The 22019-nt window shown below is 38.7% G+C and overlaps 1 protein-coding gene across 4 annotated transcripts in view; it reads right to left on the bottom strand.

Annotated features, from left to right (window-relative positions):
* The window catches only part of LOC117973989 (kinesin-like protein KIF26A), a 115972-nt gene extending 97515 nt beyond the window's left edge, over positions 1-18457 (bottom strand). For 3 of the 4 annotated variants that reach the window (XM_058987474.1, XM_058987475.1, XM_058987476.1), the window contains exons 1-2: positions 17955-18457; positions 14360-14611 (exon numbers count right to left, since the gene is read on the bottom strand). In XM_058987474.1, coding sequence (XP_058843457.1) covers positions 14360-14611; positions 17955-18089 — 387 coding nt within the window. In that variant the 5' untranslated portion in view covers positions 18090-18457. Of the gene's footprint in view, positions 1-14359; positions 14612-14950; positions 15279-17954 lie in introns of those variants that run through there. The other variant, XM_058987477.1, reaches the window with a different exon arrangement.
* Between the last annotated feature and the right edge of the window lie 3562 nt (positions 18458-22019).

Genomic DNA, 22019 nt, shown 5'->3' with positions numbered 1-22019 from the left:
CCCGGAGGCCCCCAGTCTGGAGACACTCAGGGTAGCCCCGCCTCCTGCCTGCATTACCCTGCCACTCTTAGCACTCTCAAGTGGATCTTGTAAGATTTTATTGCTGCATATTGTACTGCATAAAAGGAAGGCAGATCCTGTAGGCTCTTTTTTGAGCACTGCAGACACTTACAATAAAGACACCCTCCTGTCAAAGACATTACAGCTCAGAGTGCAGCATGCCAAGGAATGCTCACAAGTTTCAATGTGTGCATATGCTAACCATAAACTTGCTGTAGGAAAATATGAGATTTTCTCATGGGATACTACAGTGCTTCTTTTTGTGTATATAAAAGTTACATTGAGATCATTTCACCTTAATACCATGCAGTAATAAAAACACATTGAAAGCAACATTGTTGTAATGTTTATATTTTATCGTTATGTAACGTACAACATTATCTTACTGATGTAAGATGTAAATCAATAATGTTTTAATATAATAATGCTATAGGATTAAACATAAGGCTCAAATTCAAAATGTGGAATACTGAAGACAAGCTTACCAAGTTGACAAGAAATTGTCTAGTCGGTAGTGGTATAGCCAATGCAAAACAGAATTTTCTAAATGATGTATAGTCATGTTCAACATAACATTTTTCAAAGTCATTAATAACACTTTCAGTAAGGAAGGAGCCACCATGGAGAGCCAGGGTGGTAGAGATTCAATTTCTACACCCAGCTTCCTTGGAAAGAGATGCAGTATGTTCTCCAATGGCCTGGTGCATCTTTCAACTGTGCAGTCTTGGCTATATAAGCACATGCTTACTGAGTGCCTCATAACTTCCCTTCTGTCTTCCCCACTGTCACTGATAGTTGCAAGAGGGAGATGCAGCTTATATAGAATGCAATGTTAAGTGTATGCGACCTATAGCAGGTGTTTCCACTTCTTTTTTTTTGTATGTGTGAACAAAAATTCAGATTCCTTGACACTGATTGCAAAGTGTATTGATATAATTTATTGCCGGGCAGTTGAAGAAGGCTTTTCAAGACAAAATATTGACTATATTATCAATTTTTACAAAGATTTGCAGCAAAGGATTAAACCTTATCTTGCTCATTTTTCAGCTAACATAGTATTGCAGCACCACACCTTGTCCCATAACTGTCTAAGTTTGTATTAATGTATTACTGACCAATGAAATACTGTGTATTGTACAAGTCTTTACAGCAGGCACTCGTAAATTAAAACAAAACTGGTTATTAAAAATATCCGCCCAAAAACCACCTTCAAATGATATGTGTCTCCATGGTAATTTAAAAGCTTTTTGAAACCAGTTTTATTTTTTTAAATGATTCTACTAACTTAACTCAATGGTGCCTTTTTCATTGTCAAAAACGACTGAAGTCTGATTGCATCTTGCAATTAATTAATCATCAATGTAATATGGTGTTATCAGCACAATTACTTTGTTGTTGACAGGGGTCAGGGCATGCCCTCTCCAGCCTAAAGGACACCTGGTGTATTCAAAGGGTATACCTGGCTATACGGAAAGGAGCCATTAAAGACGCTATGGAAATCCAACCCAATTCAAAGTGGGTTAAGCAAACTATGAGAATCCTAGTTGGTTATGAAACTAGATCCGAAGAGCATGTGGTGTAAATACAACTCAGGTAAGGACTACTATGGTGTGAATGCATGAAACAAATTAACGAATGTAAATCAAATAATAACATCGCCTTGACCTATATAAGCTGGGTGTGTGTGCAGGGACATTCAGTTGTATCCACTATTAGGGTAATTCTCTATTTCTTCGGCCAGTCAGTGTACATATATGAAACGACACACATAGAGTTTTCACTTGGAGAGCATATATTTATCCTGAGGCAATCTCCTAGTTTATAGATTCTTCTTCTTTGAATGTAACAGTAGGTGCTTGTTTTGTGGATAATTTGCAGTGTGTGGCTATAAAAGAGGTGATTAGGAAGCAGCGCTTGCCTTATCCTGTTAGGAATTCAGAAATAAGACAGTAAACGGCAGAGACAGGTAGGACTGCAATTTAGTGTTACACATTCCTGGGAATCCCCAACGGAGGCTTTCATTGCTTCATATATATATATATATATATATATATATATAGTTTTCCTTCTCGTACTTCAGCAATGGCCGTATCAAACTATGATGATAAAACATTTGTTTCGGCTCTCACTTACACTTCCTGCGAAACATCCCAAAATGGATGGTCATTTCCCTTTGTTGTTGCCAGAATTGGCTCCAATACATATAAGGTCGCAGGCTATGTTTTTTTTTTTCCACTTGCATCTCCGGCACAGAAATCTAAATACCAGACACTAGAGTAGATGGGCATGCTGATGGGCATGCTAAGCAATGCAAATGCATAGTATAGGCACCCACTGTAACATGTTTCTCTTTCTACTGTATTATCATGTATATAGCTAAGAAGGATGTTAACAACTTACCCAGCAGACTGTGTTTCTTCAGGACAGTGTAAAAGCACATAAATGTCCAATGTTGAGCACATTTCTATGTCTCAGAAGTAAAACTTCATAACACCTCAAGACGTCAAACCTCACAACAGATACTTCCTTACTTTGATTTAGAAATATAATATAAATTCATCTACCTAAGCGTATCAATTTCCCCATTGAACAATACAAAAAAAAGATTTACAGGTTTCCATTTCCCACACTTTGACACTTATTACTTGCCAGCTTTATGCAGCCAGCATGCTATAAACTAAGACAGAACAACCAGGAAAATACTGAAGAGCTGCGGCTCTAGCAGGTGACCTTATCATTCTGATGGATGCGTTTACACATCTCAATTGAGTATGATCTCAGTCTGCTTCCAGACTGCCCCCTTAAATTTGCAGGGTCTTTTCCAGGCAGATGTGGTGCCATGTAATGCCATGCCAATTTCAAGTTTAGTTTATCTTGCTTACTGAAACACTGGCTTTCATTTGATTAACCACACCCTAATTCAATACAAAGTAGCAAGTTCCGCACGTGTAATGCATGCTTTCCCTTCTGTACACAAGACTATTTCTCACCATAACTAATTAATGTCAGTCGGTTGGCTAGCAGAACAAACTCACAGGTCATCAGCTCATACTGATTACAGTACACATCATCAGAAACATTATCTGTTCCGAACAGCTCACCATTAATTGAACAGATTATTCTATTTGAGCCCGCATATGGTATTGGAGAGCATATGAAATGTCAATTGGATTTCCATAAAGCTCACATTATTATGCAGGAATGATATTAGTGTGTGGAGTTTTATCCTGAATTAAGACAACGTTAAAACACATAATATTGCTTTACATGGTGTGTGAAGGAAGCAAAAAAAATAATAATAATTAAATGACTAGTGTTCCTTTATGTTGTATCCTATTTTATAATATAAAATCATGTTATAATCAGATGTTTCAGTAAGAAAAGAAGGTTAGATTATCGTATTATTTCTATTTTAGATGCCAACATACATTTTCTTACTGTGTTTAGTTTTTTTGTTTGTTTGTTTATTTGTATTCTAGGTGCACACTTATCATATTAATTCTCATTTGCTTTAATGAAAAGAAAATCATTAAACACTTTAGCAAACAGAGGTTCAACTGGCGTGTCGAGACATCGCAGTGGTAATGGATCTTTTAGTTTTTGTTCAAATCGTTCCCCAGACTGAAAGCATTACATGTGACTGTGCTAGATGAGCTCTGGTGATTTGAACACTAAATCCTACAACCATCTACCCACACACTAAATTACAGTAATCATAAGCTATAAAGCATTATAATACTACAATGCAACATCTTACTGTAAAATGCTACTGCACTGGTTACATTTAGCTTCAATTCACACACAGCACTGGAATAGCGCAGTGCTTAGAGCTGCAGTTTATCGCAATGTTATGTATTTTTAGTGGAAGGTTCTCACTTTGATGTACTTGGTCTCTCACACTGGCTCAGACTAAACCCCTAATTCTTTTACAGGTCACTGAAATCCCTTCAATAAACATGTGTTTTCCACTAATAACCGTGCTGAATTGGTTGGAAATAGTATAAATGTGATCTGGAGCTATTCTACTCCTGGGGCTCAGATTTCACAGCTATAGCGTGTTGGCCTGCATTTAAGATCACTTAGTCTTAACACCACCTCCAGCAAGCCAATTACCTTCCACCGGTTGTGATCCTGGTAAGAGTCCTGAAATCCTACACTTCAATGAAACAGAAGCAGATTGGACAAAAGGTCAGTGAGCTTGCAACAAGGATAGGGGATGCCAGAGGCAGGCCCCGCGGAGAGAGACTGGGCGTGCTTTAGAAGAGATGAGGGGACTTGGATATGAATCAATCATCTAGTGCATGTCTTAGCCCTTTAAAGGGAAAAATCCAGCTAAATACAACACAATACAGAGAACCTCAAAGCAATGTAAATAAAATCCAGTACAAAAGTATAAGAGATAAAGGTCTAATAAAAATCTTACAGCAGACTTGATCAAACACAATCAGGGCAGGGACAGTGGTGTACAGTGGCTACAGTAAGGAATGGTGCCTGCAGAGGCTATTACAGCTTCCCCTTACAGCTCTGCAAGCATATCTCGTTCCTTATCTGGGGTCTTTCTCAAGCAGTAACTGTAATAATGTGGGTCTATGATCACTAAGACCATTAAACTCATTGCTCTTGTGGCCAGATCCAGATTCCAACCTAGGCTTCAAAAAGTGAAAGGCCTTGCCTGGTGTGTATACATTCCACTGCTTATACCAATTTACTCCACTTTCATGAAAGGTGTCCCATAATGTTCAATTCCCTGTTAATAAGAAAAACAAGCATAGCAAAAATGGAAACCTGCTGGGATACATTCACGACAACAAACGCAATATTCATTTGACATGTGATGACGTGAGTTCAGCATCCCCAATGCTACACCAGCTTTCTCATTCCCCTGCATTCCACATCCAAATTAAAAACCAACCCCAAATCTCTTGTGCTTTCTAAGAATTAAAGGTCCCAGTGTATATAAGGGAGAGCACAGGAAGCTGAACTCCAGCTCCTCCTGATACTGTAGCTTCAAATCCATGAACACATTTGCAGCACAAATCCCTTTTCAAATAAACCTTTTTTTTTAAAATGAACGCACAGATGCATGGAGAGCAGCCTAAAGTTTGATGTTACAAGCAGCATTTGTCTGCTTTACAACTGCCAAAAGATTAAGCAGTGATTTAAACTGCAGCTTTGTGCCATCATTTGGAATTGAACTGGAAAAGCTATGAAATGAAATTACAGCCTCTAATTCCTTCAGGGAAGTTAGTCTGATTCATCACTTTAAATCAGACTAACTGTTGCTTGTAAAACAGTTTCAGAACTGTTGCTTGGAAAATCAGTATTTGTGTTGTCTAGGATACAGAAATCCTGCCAACAGAACAGAAGTCTGTCAGATCTGCTGTTCCATTTACAGAGAAGAGTGTGTTATATATCACTGGTATTTCCATTATTCTGTATAATTCCTTGTAGCTCAAATACCATAGACTGAAACCACATGGTGTTATTTTGCTTTGTAGAAGGTACAAGATTATATTAGTGAGTAGCTTTTTTTGCAAATAAATTGCACATGTTTTATTTTTGGTTTCTTTTTGTTTTTTAATTTAGATTATTAAATAGAAAAGAGTCTATACTAAAACGTTAGGTCACTTTATACTTGCCACTATGTCACTCTTTGAACCAAACACGCATGCTCCTGCTATTATTTGCAGCAGTAGGAGGTTATACATTAAGTATCCAAGATCTATTATATCATAGGAATTTTTAAAGTATAAACATATTTGATTTCATGTTAGGTAATATGCCTTTAAAAGATGCTATCTACAAAATAAAACACAAAGTAAACTGGGTATACACACTTTGCAGTTTGATGAATAATTGCTGGGTGCAGGCAATCTCCACCACACCTCCCATTACCTTTATCTCTGACAGAATCCATATCAGCTCAATATCTTATTTAGACTTCGTTGGTGGGCAAACACACAGCACATTTAATGCCATGTGCACACTAATAAAATCCTTCATTCCAGGTGTGGCGAGGTTGTATTATTGCCCTTTCCTGGGTCTCCCTGGGTGTCTGGGGGATTGAGAGCGTCTCATACAGATATGCAAAGATAGACGTGTTCCCCTGTGACCCGGGGCACAAAGGGCAAAGGTTAATATAGAATTAAAATGGGCCTGTCAGTGACACTTCCTGCGTGCCCTTGTTAAGGGCTGTGTTAGCACCAGCTTGCTGTCTCCTGAACTGCAACTGAATCAAAAAGAAGTGTGTGCTAATTTAACCCTATACCTCTCTCAGACACTGCTGTAGCAATAAGACTCCATCCTTTCATACAGCGGCTCTTCAGCCTGCATTTAAACAGCATTTTAAAGTTCTAGTTAAGACGCATTTATGTTAACTGATATTTAAAGGAAGTGGCAGTTCCTCTTCAGTTATTTAACTAGTCAGAGGGTACAATTGCTGTAATTACAAAGTTACTTCAATTACCATCACTGAACTGTACTATAACTGCTTTTGAGTCTAACAGCTGGATTACAGCTGGATCCAGTGTCTTTAATTTGGAGTTTTAATGCAATCAAACTAAATAGGGTTTGGAAGATAGCATACAATACATTCTTCTCCTAATTAACCACTACCCATAGCTAGTTTTTTTTTTTTTTAAATCATAGAATACATGTAACCTAATGAACTGAATACATTACATTCTGGGATGCGTCCTAAACAACTGCAATAAGTCTCCATTCACACCACAGCTATCAAAGCTGGGAATTTTTTCAAAGGCTCTGTAAGAGTTTGTGTCACTTTTGATGGCTGAACAAAATGATTGTGAGAATGAAAGCGGTAAGCAGTGCAATGATTAACACAGCTTGAGGCTGTGTGGTCCAGTGGTTAAAGAAAAGGGCTTGTAACCAGGAGGTCCCCGGTTCAAATCCCACCTCAGCCACTGACTCATTGTGTGACCCTGAGCAAGTCACTTAACCTCCTTATGCTCCGTCTTTTGGGTGAGACGTAGTTGTAAGTGACAATGCAGCTAATGCATAGTTCACACACCCTAGTCTCTGTAAGTCGCCTTGGATAAAGGTGTCTACTAAATAAACAAATAATAATAATGATATAAGAGGTGGACAAAGAAGATCTTGCTAAAGCACAGTTAATAGGGTGTAAAGCCATCATGGCCTGCCACTGAGGTACTTATTTAACCTACTGAATTTAAGGTGTTTAAATTCTGAATGGATACTTGACCATCGCTCAGCAATTACCCTCAGCAGGGAAGTTGGGGAATCTGCAGGTATTTATCCAGAATGCCCACTGTCTTCACTTTTGAGATTGTTCCACATTAAACAAGAACTGTTTCTGCAGTCTTAGATATGGAGCACCTACACGTACTAACAGCCCTTTAGATGTGCTGCCTTGGCCAAAGTGATTGAAACTTGCACTAGAAAGGTGGCTTTCATATAATCACAGAATAAAGACCAGAGGACTGATCAGCATAACAACTATACAAATGTACATGCAGCACGTTCTATTGAACTGAAGGGAATTTTCTTCATTAGCACAGTCCCTAAAGATTCAGTGCTGTTCAATAGGTAATATCTGACCTGATTGGTGGCTCCCGTTTCTGACAGGGCCAATCAATTTCCATAGATCCGTCAATTCATTTTTATTATGCAGTTTGCATATTGGCATCTGTCCATCAGTCTTGTTATTCATTAGTTGCTTCTCTTTTCATTATTTGTTGAGTGTACACCTCAGTTGGTACCAATTTGCTGATATGTCCATCTACAATATGATTCTTTCCCACATTCTTCTGCAGGTTAGCCTGCCTATGCACTCAGTTTTATCAGAGGATCAACCTTGTTTACATTCCAGTTTGTTTACATAATATCAACCCCCCCCCCACACACACACACACACACTCCAGTCAGACAAAACTCCACACAAGGTGAAAGTCGACAACAAACTAAATATTTTGGCACTTTTATTTTTAATTTTTTTAAGGCATATTTAGTTCTTAAAAAGGTATTTTACAAAGTGCTGACGTCCCCACAACATCGTTTTTTCAGGAGTTACTATCTTTGTGGGGGCATTTTCTCAAATTTTGTCCGCACATTGATAGTAATACCTGCCCGCACACACACACACACACACGCACACACACACACACACACGCACGCACACACATTTGAAACCTGCTTCCTTGGCTTTTATTTTCATTTTTTGTAAGGCAAACAGCTACGCTGCTACAACTACACAGGTGTAACAATTATTAATTTCTTCAATCAGCTTTCTTACAGTCTCTACAAAAAGGGGGGGGGGGGTGACCTGTCTTGTCTTTGTTAAAGCTTTATATGAACAGCAAATATCTGGAGCTCTCGGATATAGATCTTCAATATCGACTCATAAGGTAATAACCTACTGGAATTGAAAACTTTGGGGGCTCTGTACCTTTGTTTAGGTAATGTATTTGTGTTTTATTTTCTCAACAAAAAGCCCTGTTCCTGTTCTCTAACCTTTTCAAACAAACACATGCCTTGATACGAATCAGCTTTCCAGCTCCATTACACTCAACGTGCAGCCAGTGCTCTGTTGAGAGATCCCCCCTCTAGTCTTTCAGAAACATTCTCATTAAAGCAATGCAGGTATTGGCATATGTTAATCAGGATGGGGATCTAAGCAAAGCACACACCATCAGCTCAGAGAAGTAAGCAGAGTGCTGCTGATGGAAGGAAAACACATCTCAATACATGTCTCTGGATGCTTCGACATCTGAGGGTTGGATTCTAGATAGCGGCGCACACTAACCTTTGGGTTTAATCAGCCTAGAACATCTTATCTGCCTTTGTCATCCGTCGGCTTCTTTACACTGAGCAAGCATCCCACATTGAGTCACTGATCTCATTGCCTCAGGGAGACTAGATTTATCAGATAATTCTGTTCTCTATGATGGCTGGACTATCGCAATGCTTAAGACTGCTGACACACACACACATATAGTATGCAGGGGTGGGACAATTAGAAACACTGTCAACACACACTTTGTGTGATTGGCCCCCAATTTCCATTAATTTAGTATGTAAAAAATACAAAAATCTGACAGACTTTGATAAAGGATTAATAGTAGGTGTTCGGTTGATAGGTGCTTCACTCTCCCTGACTAATCTTTCATATGCCTCCAAAGTGATAACTCTAAGGGACATTCTGGAGATCTGACTGCAGATTTTCAGCCACCCACAAGCCAGAAAAGAAGTAATCTTTGAAGAATGGTCATGCATTCCTTCAGAACAATTTCAACACCATGCAGTCAGATTAGTTTTGCTGCCTATAGTGGCCCTACTAGAGGTAGTTATAGATATCCTTTTCTTTAAAAATACTGCAACCCCCAGTGTGGAGATCATAAACAAGGGCACTTGAATAATTACAGATATACAGAGATATATTTTAAAGTGTCGATGACCCCTATATTTTCATTTGTCTAATATTACAATATAATCATGTAATCTTATTATACAGGCTCCCTCGAGGTCTGCTAGACACACTGAAACATTGCGAAGATGGCTCTTTGGAACAATCAGATTACCATCATACATATAAAAGTCAACTCAGATGAATTTTTTTCTCCCTAAAAGCTTTTTTTCCCAGCCCTAACAAGATCAGCAGATAAGATAGAAAGAATCACTTTACCTGGCACAGACATAGCATTTAACTGATGTTCCATCACAAAACATCAGGAATGTAGGAATTTGAATATCAAAACCTTTTTTTTTTTTTTTTTAACCACGCCAGATGACGTCAAATCCATTGCGTAAAAAAAAAAAAAGAAGTTCTACTGCAATTTAACTTTCATGCAATGGTTTTTAAAATCATACTTCTGTTACTTAATTCCTCTTCATTCGTGGCATAAAACTGTCCAGGAAGTTAACTCTATTTAACCTTAAATCTAAAATAATTTGTTCTGCTATTGTCTTTGCTTACATCCACAGCATTCAACTACATCAGATAGCAGACTACTTTGATAAAGACTTCCTCTTTCATTCCCACAATATGGTCTCTTCATTGAACTCCCCCACTGAAGAAAACCAACCCACCAGCACCAAAGACAGCAGCTGTGCAAGGGACCACTCTGAAATAATGTTGAAAAATCCCTTGATTATTAAACCAAAGGAAGGAAATACTTTCAAACCATGATGACTCTGAAGGTTAGCTTCTTTCAACTGTTAAATCAACATGTTGTTTGTATACCACTCTAGTATAGTGGAACAATTTAAAGCTACAGTATATTAGGAAAACAGGATTTTTGTGGAACATTCTTGGCATGCAACTTTATTAAAAGACATACCATGACTGTCTAGTTTGGTTACATTCCCCAAAGCTATCGTTTCTTGTAGTGGAACAAGACTCTGGAAACACAATTATGTGAGCCAAATAACCTGGTGGGGAGACCTTACTACTAGGCTAAGTCCAGAAGTACAACAGTTTATAATGACTGTTATAAAGACATTTTTAGGGGGCTCCCAAGTGGCGCATCCGGTAAAGGCACTCCACCCGGAGTGCAGGATGATCCCTAGAGCTTGAAGATCACCAGTTCAAATCCAAGTTCTGCCACTTCCAACCGTGGATGGGAGTTCTCAGGGGGCGGCGCACACTAAGTTAAGCGCTGCCCGGGCGGGGAGAGGTTAGGTCGGCTGGAGAGTCCTTGGCTCACCGCACACCAGCAACCCCTGTGGCTGGCCGGGTGCCTGCAGGCCTACCTCCAACACTGTAAGTTCGGAGATGGCTACAAGGCAGGCTTGCAGAGTGAAAAAAGCAGATGGCTGATGGCACTCGTTTCGGAGGACAGGTGTGCTTGTCTTCGTCTCTCCCGAGTTAGTGCAGGGGTTGCAGTGGTGAACCAGAATAATTGGACATTCCACAATTAGGGGAAATGAATACAAATAATTGTTCCAAAAAAAAAAAGACATCTTCAAGATTTAATTTGGTTCAGGAAGCAACAATTTTAAGATACACTACTATACCTAGTTACTTTCTTAAATCAGTTTAGTGCATTACACAAATGTTGGCATTCATTACTCCAGCTTCAGAACAAGTTGAAGTTAAAAGTTTCACAAATAAGGTAAATGACAGCAATAAAAGCACCATTTACATGTTCAAGCTGAAGAGATCTTCCTGGCTGTGTCGGTCAGCTGTAAAGATGTCATTAGTTGGCACGACTGTTCATCTGATAAGCCCTGAATTTAATCACTCACTCAACACATTTGAGCTTTCCAAACACAGTCTTTACCCTGTCACAAGCCACAAAACCTGTTGTTTGTTGTTTGTGGCTTGTCACTGCGGTTGTCACTTTAAATTGGATGCAAACCAAAGTGACAAACACAAATACATTGCATAACCCAGTAATGCAAACAGCATTGAGGTTACCATTCACAAAGGGTTAGAGAGCAACGCAGTAACACTACAATGGAATGAAATGGCCCAGTACTCGGGGGCACTGGTTACACGCCAGCAGTATTATAATGGCAACCCAATGTGTGTGTGTTTTTTTTCTTTAAGAGCAGAAACAAGTCAGTAGTTGTTATTAAGAAAAGCTCATCAATAAAATATTTCTTGTTATCTCAAACTATCCCACTATAACTACACCGTAAAAAAAAACCAAGCTTGCCTTAAGGTTGAAATAATACAGTATGTCTCAATACCATTCACAATTTACAGGGTAAAGTCTCTAAGACTGGGAGTGAAGGTATTGAGAATGAATGCAAGACTATGGTAGTCATTAGAACAAATGAAAACAGGACTCTTAGTCATCTTTAATAAAGGACGATAAGGAGGTGATCTGGTTACCTTACCCCACTAAACAGCTGATAAAGCATGATACCTTTCTCCAGCTTTGAGCGACATCACCACATAAACAGCCACACAAACCAAACTGATCTTATCAGCCAGAGCTGTGTAACAAAACAAACCTTTCAGATGTGCTCTGTGACTGCTCGGACAATGGATCCATGGATAAGCAGGTAAATGATACCTTATTTTTCCGAAGCACACAAACAATTCACCAATATTGTGTATATCTAAAATTAGGGTCTAATTTAGCCGTCAACGTGCAACTAATGTCTTTCCGGGAAAGGACCACACAAGACTGTCCACTCACTGAGGCCCACCTGGACACCTGGCTAGGGACTCAAGCAAAGTTTGGTGCCCATGACAAGGTACCCCACTAATTGCCACCCACAGATAAAGACCCGTTTATATATCTAAAAGAAGCTTGCTATTGTACGCAGTCAGGCATGTTAGTGTATATAGCCTGCAGCTTAACAATGGGAAAAAGTAACTTCTATTCCCTGTCAATGATACAGCAGCAGTTGAAGGGGGGTCCAGGGACTGGTGGCTTGTAATCCAAGCCAAGTACAAGACCTTCCATTCTAACAACAGCTAAAAAAACTTGATCCCAGCAAAGGCAGCGACAGCAATCAAAGTCTGAAAACTATATTTAACAAGTCTGGGAATTCTAGACCAGTACATACAGGAACACATTCAATGCAAAGTGAAGGTCATCTGGGTTTAACTTCCTTTGCAGACCCTGCTGCTTGCAAGTTTTTTTTTTACAAAACACAGCGATAAGCATTGTTTTCCAAAACAATGTGCCACTTCCAAATCCATTTAAATCTCCCAGACACTGTCTTTGCTGCAGCTTATCTCTGCATGTAAAGTTAAATCAAATAAATACACTGCTCACATTTAAATCATAGCCCTTGTTTTTCACATATTGACCATGTTAAAAACTATAAAACAGAATACTATAAATAATTTGTACATACTGTTTCTATTAAACAATGCACACTAAAAAAAACAGTGACAATGTTTGTGAGTGAATGCTTGCATAATACTAATTTGTTATCTGTTAATTATCCCATGGTATAAATATAATTTATTTAGGTTTCTGTCCTAATGGATTTTATGTTTAATAAAGTCACCAGCATATTTTACCTCTACATCTAAGAGCATGACTGAGCAAACAGGAATAAAAATGACCACTACGGACATGCAGCAGTAATTATTTTCCCCTGAAACAGCGAGTTATTTCCATTGCAAACTCATCTCTAAAGAAAACACCTTGCTCTGGCTTGCTCAGAGTAAAATATGCTGGTGTTTTTAGCTTATACATCAGCTATATAAGTCTGACCAAGCAAAAGCAGTTATAGAGGAATCAAGCAGAGGGAAAGGAACAATAAATGGCTTTGGATCTACAGGGATTTCCAAGAACTGTATACAGATCTGAAGTGTTGAAAGAGTTAAATCAGAAAAGCCTGCAAGCTAAAATGTCACACTTTCAATCAGCAGGCTGATGTATTTACACCTTAGAACTTTGGGCACAGCCACCATGCACCAAAGCATAATCTAAATGGACTGTGTAAAAGCTGGCTAGCCCTTTTAAAACAGTGAATGAGAAAGCCATAGAACTGGTTCATGTTTATGAAGCTAACAGTGCAAGGTCAACAAATAATCCTTTGTAGAGTTTCCACAGGAGTCAAATGTTCAGCCATTGCGCTTAACATGATAATAACCAAAAGAAAAAAAAGAAACACACATGTTCACATGTACAGTACTGTCTTGCTGTTGGTCTTTTACTTTGCAGCCTTTTATGTGCCACTAAACTAAACTAAACTATACATTTAATCTCCCTGCTCTGATCGTGTGTTAAAGGCAAAGTAAGGACCATATCTACCAATGTGCAGCACTAAATGCAAAATGTAAGGCTCAGTTGGGGTCTAATTACTGTACCTGCAACACAGGAAGTGAGCTAGTGGCTGCACCTGGGCCAAAGTGAAATGAAGTCTTGAAAAAACATTAACAAGAACACAAAAGCATGACTATCTATTGCTAACTAAAGGCTTAACTAATGGCATAGTGCATTGCTTATATGAATTGTAATTACTCCAGTTATGGAACTAAGCTTGCTAAGTTAAAAATACAGTACCTTTATTGTAAAATTGCCACTTGGGTGGTGGGATTGTCTTTTTTTGTCACAATTTTGTTGTATTCCTTAACTGTAAAAATAAATTGCAACTATACTAGTTACACTATAGGATGGTTTCCTAACTGATGTAACATAGGCTACTCTCAAAACCCAAGCGCAGAGTGGAGCTTTGCCATGCTTTAATGGAAACTATTGTAATACTTGAAGTTTAAAAATGACATTCAAAACTATTCTATGACAATGAGTTATTAATCTGATTTACCATTTAGAGCACGGGTTAAAGGTATAGGAGCTATGCGTCATTGTCAATACTAGTGTAAAAGACAATGGGTTGTAGTTCTACAAACCTTGAATGATCCGGGTACAGCTAGAGCAAGAGCCTGCCTCTTCAGTTCTGCCAGTTTAAGCTGGCATTTTTTGCACAAGTTTCCCTTCCCTTCCCTCCTCTCTAAGGGGCTCGCCTCTGAGACGGTGACCGACCCGGCCCCCTCCGGAGGCGGCCGGCTGCTACATTGATCCTCCTCTACAAATTGACGCCTCTTCCTGGGTCCGAGTTCCAGAGACAGTGGGGTCTCTCTGCTGGAGCAACCTTCTACGACCTGCGTGAGATAAGAAGGCTTAGATTAGGACGAAAGAGAAAAGAAACACCAGGGGGAGATCAGGCATTCTATTTAAACCTTTTAAAGCAGAAGCAAATATAATGTGTCAAGTCGGGCATTTTGCAACAATGTATACACAACACAATCAATGCTTTTTTGTGGTAATAGCATGATTTGTATTACATGAGAGTAGGTGTTATTTACTTCATGCTAAATTGAACTAACTGAGATCGATTTAGATCGAGGTAGTACTGTTGTCACTGTTATCACTCGTTTTGGATACATCACGTTTAAAAGCTTGGCACAAACTTCTAAAAACTTTTGACATTGTACACTCACCGTCAACCTGCGGTTCTCAGCCTCTAACCCCAGAGTGTCGTGCACTGAAACAGAGTTCATCCTCACATTCAAGTCAGAAAGACTGTGCCAACTTCACTCAAGATCTTTACGGTAACTTGGCTGGCTGCTGCGACGTACAACCGCTTTCGCTCTTTCAAACAATCTTATTATTCCATAGCTCTTTAGTGAAGGGATTTCCATCCAATTCTTTCTTTTTTGTACAATAATTATGAAGGACAAGAGGTTCTGATCCCTGCCTGGTTCTCGAAACGCAATACAGAATCCCCCACGCAGCCACTTGCTCTTTCAATCCCATGTCGTCAAAAACACTGGGAGGAAAGTTTAGGACAAGTTTGTGTTTGGCTCTATTGAGCGAGGTGGGTGGAGCCTCAATGCCCTTCAGAGACAGAACTGACTGCTGAAATTGACAGCAAATCAGTATAGCGTAGTCTTCAACGCTCTCAGCAGCAATACTTACAGCAAACATTCCCTTTATTAGACCCAAGAGTTTAATGCAAGCCTATTTTTCAAGACCCGGTGCAAACAAGTAGCCTATTCTCATGAACATGTTGACGTCTCAAATAAGCAAACCATCTTATTTAAAAAAAATGTGTTATTTTAGCAGTACCAAGTATTGCATCTTGCTGTTAGTTCTGCATAAATGCGGTACAGATGTCAGGATTTGGTGGCGTATTAGTGTTTAATTAGTTTCACGATTGCCCCAGACTGAAAAAATGCACGTTTTGTAAGTTTCATCAATTGAGGTCCTGTGCATTTAAAACGCACACCCACAGAGAGTTAAACAAATATTGCAATTCCTTCTCAATCTGTACAAACTTTGTTTTTGGTCACAAAAGCACGCTTGACTATCAGAAGTTTCTTTTCTAGAACGATGCGAATATTTTGTTGCCTGTGCTGTGCATACACTTCAAGGATTTAGGAGTTAACCATGAAGCGCATTCCATGCTACTATTTTCACGTTATACACGAAGTCAAACAGCTACCCACAGCTAACACGTTTACAAAACAGAAATGCCATTGATTCAATGCAAAACTCATCACACTGCTAAGCCGCTCCGTATGTGGTAAAGTTTGCCAGGGATATTAGGAGGCAGGGGATGTTATTTAAGTGTGATGAATTGAGGTGCTGGTGGGAAAAAAAAAAACACAAAACCTGGCCAATAGATTCATAAATACCCAAATGGGCCGGAGTTATAGCAGAAACAGTTTATAAAAAAAAACAAAAAACAAAAAAAACAATTGGGTCTTAGTATGATCAACAAATGTATGTTTTTAGTTATACGAATACAAAGATACACACATATTGATAGTTATGCCTTTGGATTACTATAGAGAAGGTTCTGCATAATTTTCTGACATACTGTACACATTATGCATTCAGGCAGAAACTGAATGACCAAGGTGATATAATCGAGCTCAGATTCACAAGGGCTTTAAAATAACTGTAGAATGGCATTGTGCCAAATGCATTTCAGTGTGTCTGCGGCGTCTCGTGGTCTGCCTTATGTAGGTTACATTCAAGACGTCATCAGTTATTTTAAAAAGTGGAGTAAGCAGTCTTGACTATTGCAGTGACTGTACCCTGTTCTTCCACTGCTGGGTCGGAGATTTAGCAGGAGCTTCCCGTCTTTGTTACTTTGGCGCCACCATTTGGTGGTTTGGCAGAACTCAGGTGACAAATCCTACAGGATCTGGGTTACCATTAAATATTTCATGTTTAGTCTTTTTATATTTAATGACGATGATGTAATAAATGAGAAGCATATATTTATATATACATATATTTTATTGTTACTGTTTTCAAATGGCGCACACAAAAGGTGTTTTTTAAGTACGTTTCTTTAAAAAAAAAACATTTTTACAAAATTACAAATAAAAGCATTTAATGTATTTATTATAATTTTAAACTAAAGTAAACATATACTTAGTCAAATATGCGGTCGTGTTGCCTTGTCTTATATTGTTAACTATAACTACCATGCGTACTGAATAAAGTATATATATATCAAAAATATTATTGTCCCAGACAAGGCCTATGGGTCCAGCCTACATGTTACGGGCGATACCTCAGTCAATTGCCTACTGGGCTGTTCTCCTGCTGTTTAGGAAACACACAGGACTTTATAAGATTGTTACATGTAACACGCTCTAAACATTTAGAATTGCACTCCCATTTAAATCCCAATACAATTAATAAGTAAAACGTTAAATGATTTACACCTTTGATAGATGCGCATTTGAAATAGTTTATGTTGTTATATTGTTCAGGACAGGGCCGATTCTCTGAAAACTGCTGCTGTCTCTCCACACCGAATCAGCCTAGGAGGTGAATACATATCAAGCAGAGCAAGCTACCCCCCGCTCATACAACGTTTCTGTTAATAATGTGATTGACATTTCTATCACGGAACAATCACCTTCCTTGCAAATATGAATTTCAGTTTGAACAGAAGCTTGTCCAAATGTGTACTTGACGTGAGTTGTTCAAGGAGTATATTCCACACAAACCCTATAGTATTCAGGTGTGTATAATGAGTGAATGCCAAATAATTTTTTTTTTTTTTTTTTTTTTATCGAATTGTTCAGTGCAAAAAAACAATTACCTTTGTTTTTTTGTTTGTTTGTTTGTTTTTATGGTGTAACCAAATTGTCAGGTACGGTCAAGAAGTTGGTAAGGCTTTAAAACTACAAATAACATTATTAGATTTGTGCTAGATGAGAAAAGACAATATTAGCCCAAATCACCCAGCGTTTATTAAGAACGAACACAGAAACCTGTTCGATGAAGAGGAACTATTCGTGGTGCTGAATAGCCTTTTCTGGCTACCACGAGCCCAATGAAGTAACGTGCACATTCACGTGTATTAGATATCGTTAGAACACCGCCTAAAGCTGAGATTTACTTCTCAAATTTCAAATGGTTCAAGTGTATATGAAGTTTTAAAATGTTTTTAAAAATTTTTGGAAGTTAAAATACACAAACCTTAGCTTTCCTCCTCAAAAGGTGGCTTGTAAATCCAAAAATGATATCTGAGTCCACGTAGAAAGTGCCCAGGTCTAGAATACTGGGGTTTGTCTTGCTTGTCCCAGAAGTCTCTGGTGTGTTTTGTAAAGCCATGACATGTAAATGTTAAATATCCTGAGCCCGGAGTTGCAGGGTGGGCATTTATTTATTCCTTCTGACGGCCATTGCAAGTTTTTTTATATATATATTCCACTCCCCGATATCTCCTGTTCACATAGCGGCGCACTCTTAATGAGCTTTCTGTCTTTCAGCACCACTCCCCTCTATGTCCCACCAAGGCAACCTATTCTTGCAGGGATCCTTGCCGCGTCTAGTAGTCCAACTGTGCAATACACCACCAATATCCATCAGCAACCAACATCCATCAGCAAATCCCGCTTATCTGTAGTATCATATTTGGTATTACTAGCGGACGCCTGACTGTACAGTGCGGCCACGCTTCCTTCCTTCACCACTGTATGGCTGAGAGTGGAATCAAAAAACCAACATAACACCTTAAGATCCACTCCCTCGCTCACTCACTCACTCACTCACTCTCCCTCGCTCTCACTGAATTCCGCTTTGGAGACTAAATACATGTTCTGCTTCAAGTGCCGTGAGAGAGGAAGCGGTCCCATCAGCCAGTGTGCATTCCAGTTGTCACTTTAAACATTAAAAAGAACGTTCACGTCTGAATCAAACTGCATGTCCAGAAAATAACTGTGTGTGTGTTAGATTTAAAAAAAAACACAGACACACACATTTAGGAAATTCACGATTTCTTTAACCACATTTTTTTCAAAAAGTAAGAAAAAGCGGTATACGTTTTAAGACTTTGTTAAATGTATATAACTCTTTTATTAATCATATTTCACTCGATCCTCTTGTTGTGTATTTCCAATGAAAAACTGATATGCACTATATATAATACAATTGATATATAATATACTGTATACATACATCCAATCCAGCAAGCAAATCTGCACGCCTGATAAACTGTAAAACAGCCACACGCTTTCCATAGCCGGCTCCCCTTTTTCACATGGTTAGGTGTGTCTTGCATGAAACATGGCTAGGATCCCAATGAAGTGTGTTAATTCTTGTCTGCCAGCCTGGAAATATTAGCAGCCAGATCAGCACTCCTGTAGACGTTGCGAAAACAATCCCAGTGTGGGCAACGTGTATGTGACAAGAGCTAACGACAGGATGACAGCGCATTGAATAATCGATCCAGACCTGCATATGGAAAAGAGCCCTATGCAATTACCTAATCCGTGCATATTCTCCATTATTGCATACAAATTATTCCATTCGCCAACAAAAGACCTGCTAGAGTAGTATTGTCAGATATAAAATTGATCCGGAAAATCTATTTAGTTCAACTGAAATCTTACTGTCTGTACTCATTCGCCTACTTCAGTCCCTATATGCTGTTGCCTACTTCACATCCTATGAAATAATAATGTTTCAAAATGCTTATCGTCATTTGGTTAAGCTTAAAGCACTATTAAATCCTCTGGGAATCACCAAAGCATATTTTTTAAACAAATTACATATAGGTTCAGTGTATGTCTTAATTATGTGGAAACGAAGCATAGCCTATAATCTCCCAAAGAACCTTAAACTATTGTATCTCAAGACAGAATAACAGGCATATGGCTACTGCAGACTGCTTAGCATGGAACAAGCATAAAAACTATTTGCATCAAATCATACATAAAAAATTACCAGCGTTTTAATTTTATTTTGAAACATCTTCCAAACTCTAAAGCGCTATTTTTCCTGTTATTTTACAATAAAATACTACTTTTGAGCCAAGTATTAAAATGTACCAAATCTATTTTGACAAAGGTGTAATAAATAAAGTAATTAAGGCTTTCTCCTTGGCATGCAGACGCACATTATGTGTATGTTGGTTTTCCTGTGTATAATGCCACGCTGAGGGCCTTGGGGGAAATATCTTGAACTGGAACAGCAGCAACAGCTCGTGTTTAGCTCAGACCACTCTGTAGACCTAATGGATGAAAAGAAAATTAAGGCTGTTTAGCGTGAAATCCAGTTAAAGCTACCTATACTTATACAAGGCGTGGCCTATTGTGCTGATGGTACAGACTCATATATTGTGGATCCTACATTTAAACTATGTGTAAAAAGAAATGACAAGTTAAACCTTTATACATTACGATTTTGGTGTCTGCATGACATGCATGTATAGTGCAAAATGCATGGTTTAAAAAGAAGCGACTCAATTGAGCAGTTCTTTTTTAAACCGTCTCGTTAAGCTGCTCTGATGTATTGGCAAAATATCTCCAGCTGTCCCAGAGATAAAGCCGCCACCGTAGGAAACGTGTTATTACGACTGCCGAACGTTTGTTGTCTAAAGCAAGAGTAAAACACCAGCAAGCCGACTGAACACAAAACCTAATAGAGAAGATAAAGTTCATTATTCTTGTGCTCTTTGAAAGCGAAACTCAGGCATTAACGTTAGTCTCTTAATAAAAATCTTATCGCATGGACACAGAGGACGCCGCTCTAGATAAGCAGACGGTCATTACCTCCATAATATCCTAATTTCTGTCAAACCGGTTTTAAAGTGTCCCTTTCTTAACGGCCAGCTCAGGGTTTAGACCACTGATTGTTTACAGGCTTAAGATTTAAGGAACGATTTTCCCCATATAATGCCTGAATGGACTGCGTTTTGATTAAGTAAATATCTATAATAGAAAACGAGTTCAGGGTGGGGGAGTGAGGGAATATTCAATCAGAAGAGCAATGGAGACTTTTAACATTTTCAATTGATTAAAGGGAGGCATCACTTGGGCATTTCATCTATCAGCTCCAAACAGCACCACCAGTTATAGCCTACGGTTTAGCTCTTTCAAATAAAACATTTAATTTAGAAACCAGCATCTAACTGTGTGTATTTTTGGGGAGGGGGAAGTACATCAAATGTAGGACCTATTTGTAAGTTTAATTAGTTTTTTTTTTCGCTGAGTTTAATACAGATTTGGGTTTAGTGAGTTTTGGTTGCACAACATTGCTCGAAAATATTCTGTGATCTAGATTGGTATTATAGGCATAGTCAAGGAGGATCTCTTGCCATGCTTAAAGGATGTCCCTTTTCACCAACTTATTTTACTCAGCTGTTGGATTCAGAGCTGGAGATCCAATAGACCTGAATATTTAAATTAACCAATGTTAATTAAGACGCTAAGCAGTGTGCTATGATAACACAACATTGATGTAAATGTATTGTGAATTGGGCCCTATACTACTTGGCTAACGTGCTGTATATTCCGTTCACAGTCGTTATGTTTAGCCTGTATTAACAGAGGGCATTTGTTTCCAGATGTAAAAAGTCATCTCCTGCTGAAATGTGAAGCGAGTATATGCCCCGGACCAATCTGACATATTTAATTACGTCCATGCACAGACAGACGTCTAAACTAAACTGTGTTAGTTACGCTGGAGTGGAGACGAGAGTCATAAAGGTGTCATACAGTACTAAAAATGTGACTAGAGGACTCAACTTGGTTGAACCAAGACATATCTGTAGACCTACATCTAAACCACTTGAATATTGATCTGATCTGTATTGTTTACCGTGTGTGTGTGTGTGTGTGTGTGTGTGTGTGTGTGTGTGTGTGTGTGCTTGCGTGCTTGCGTGCGTGCGTGTGTGTGTTCCGGTATAGATTGTAATGATTTATCTTAAGTAGGGTCTGTTGGTAGCGTCCCGGAGGCTGGCTCTCCTAATATGCCCATAATGAATACCCTGTTTATTTCAAGATTTCAGAAGTGCCGTTAAGAAATCGTCCTTGTTCCTAAGGTATGATGCTGACTGTGGTGCAATACATCAAGGTTCAGTCATTTGCGTCATTAGTTAACCGCATTCAGACATACAAAACAACTGTTTACCAAGCTTATCCAAAACGTGATACACTTCATTTGCTATCCTATACAGTACTTTAAACCTGCTGCGGTGGTGGCACCATTCGCCTCCGATGATGACTTATATAATAATAATAATAATAATAATAATAATAA

The sequence above is a fragment of the Acipenser ruthenus genome, chromosome 15, assembly GCF_902713425.1.
Source record: "Acipenser ruthenus chromosome 15, fAciRut3.2 maternal haplotype, whole genome shotgun sequence".
In the NCBI taxonomy this organism is placed as follows: domain Eukaryota; kingdom Metazoa; phylum Chordata; class Actinopteri; order Acipenseriformes; family Acipenseridae; genus Acipenser; species Acipenser ruthenus.
Note: the sequence above shows the minus strand (reverse complement) of the source record. Positions and strands in the feature narration are given on the sequence as shown.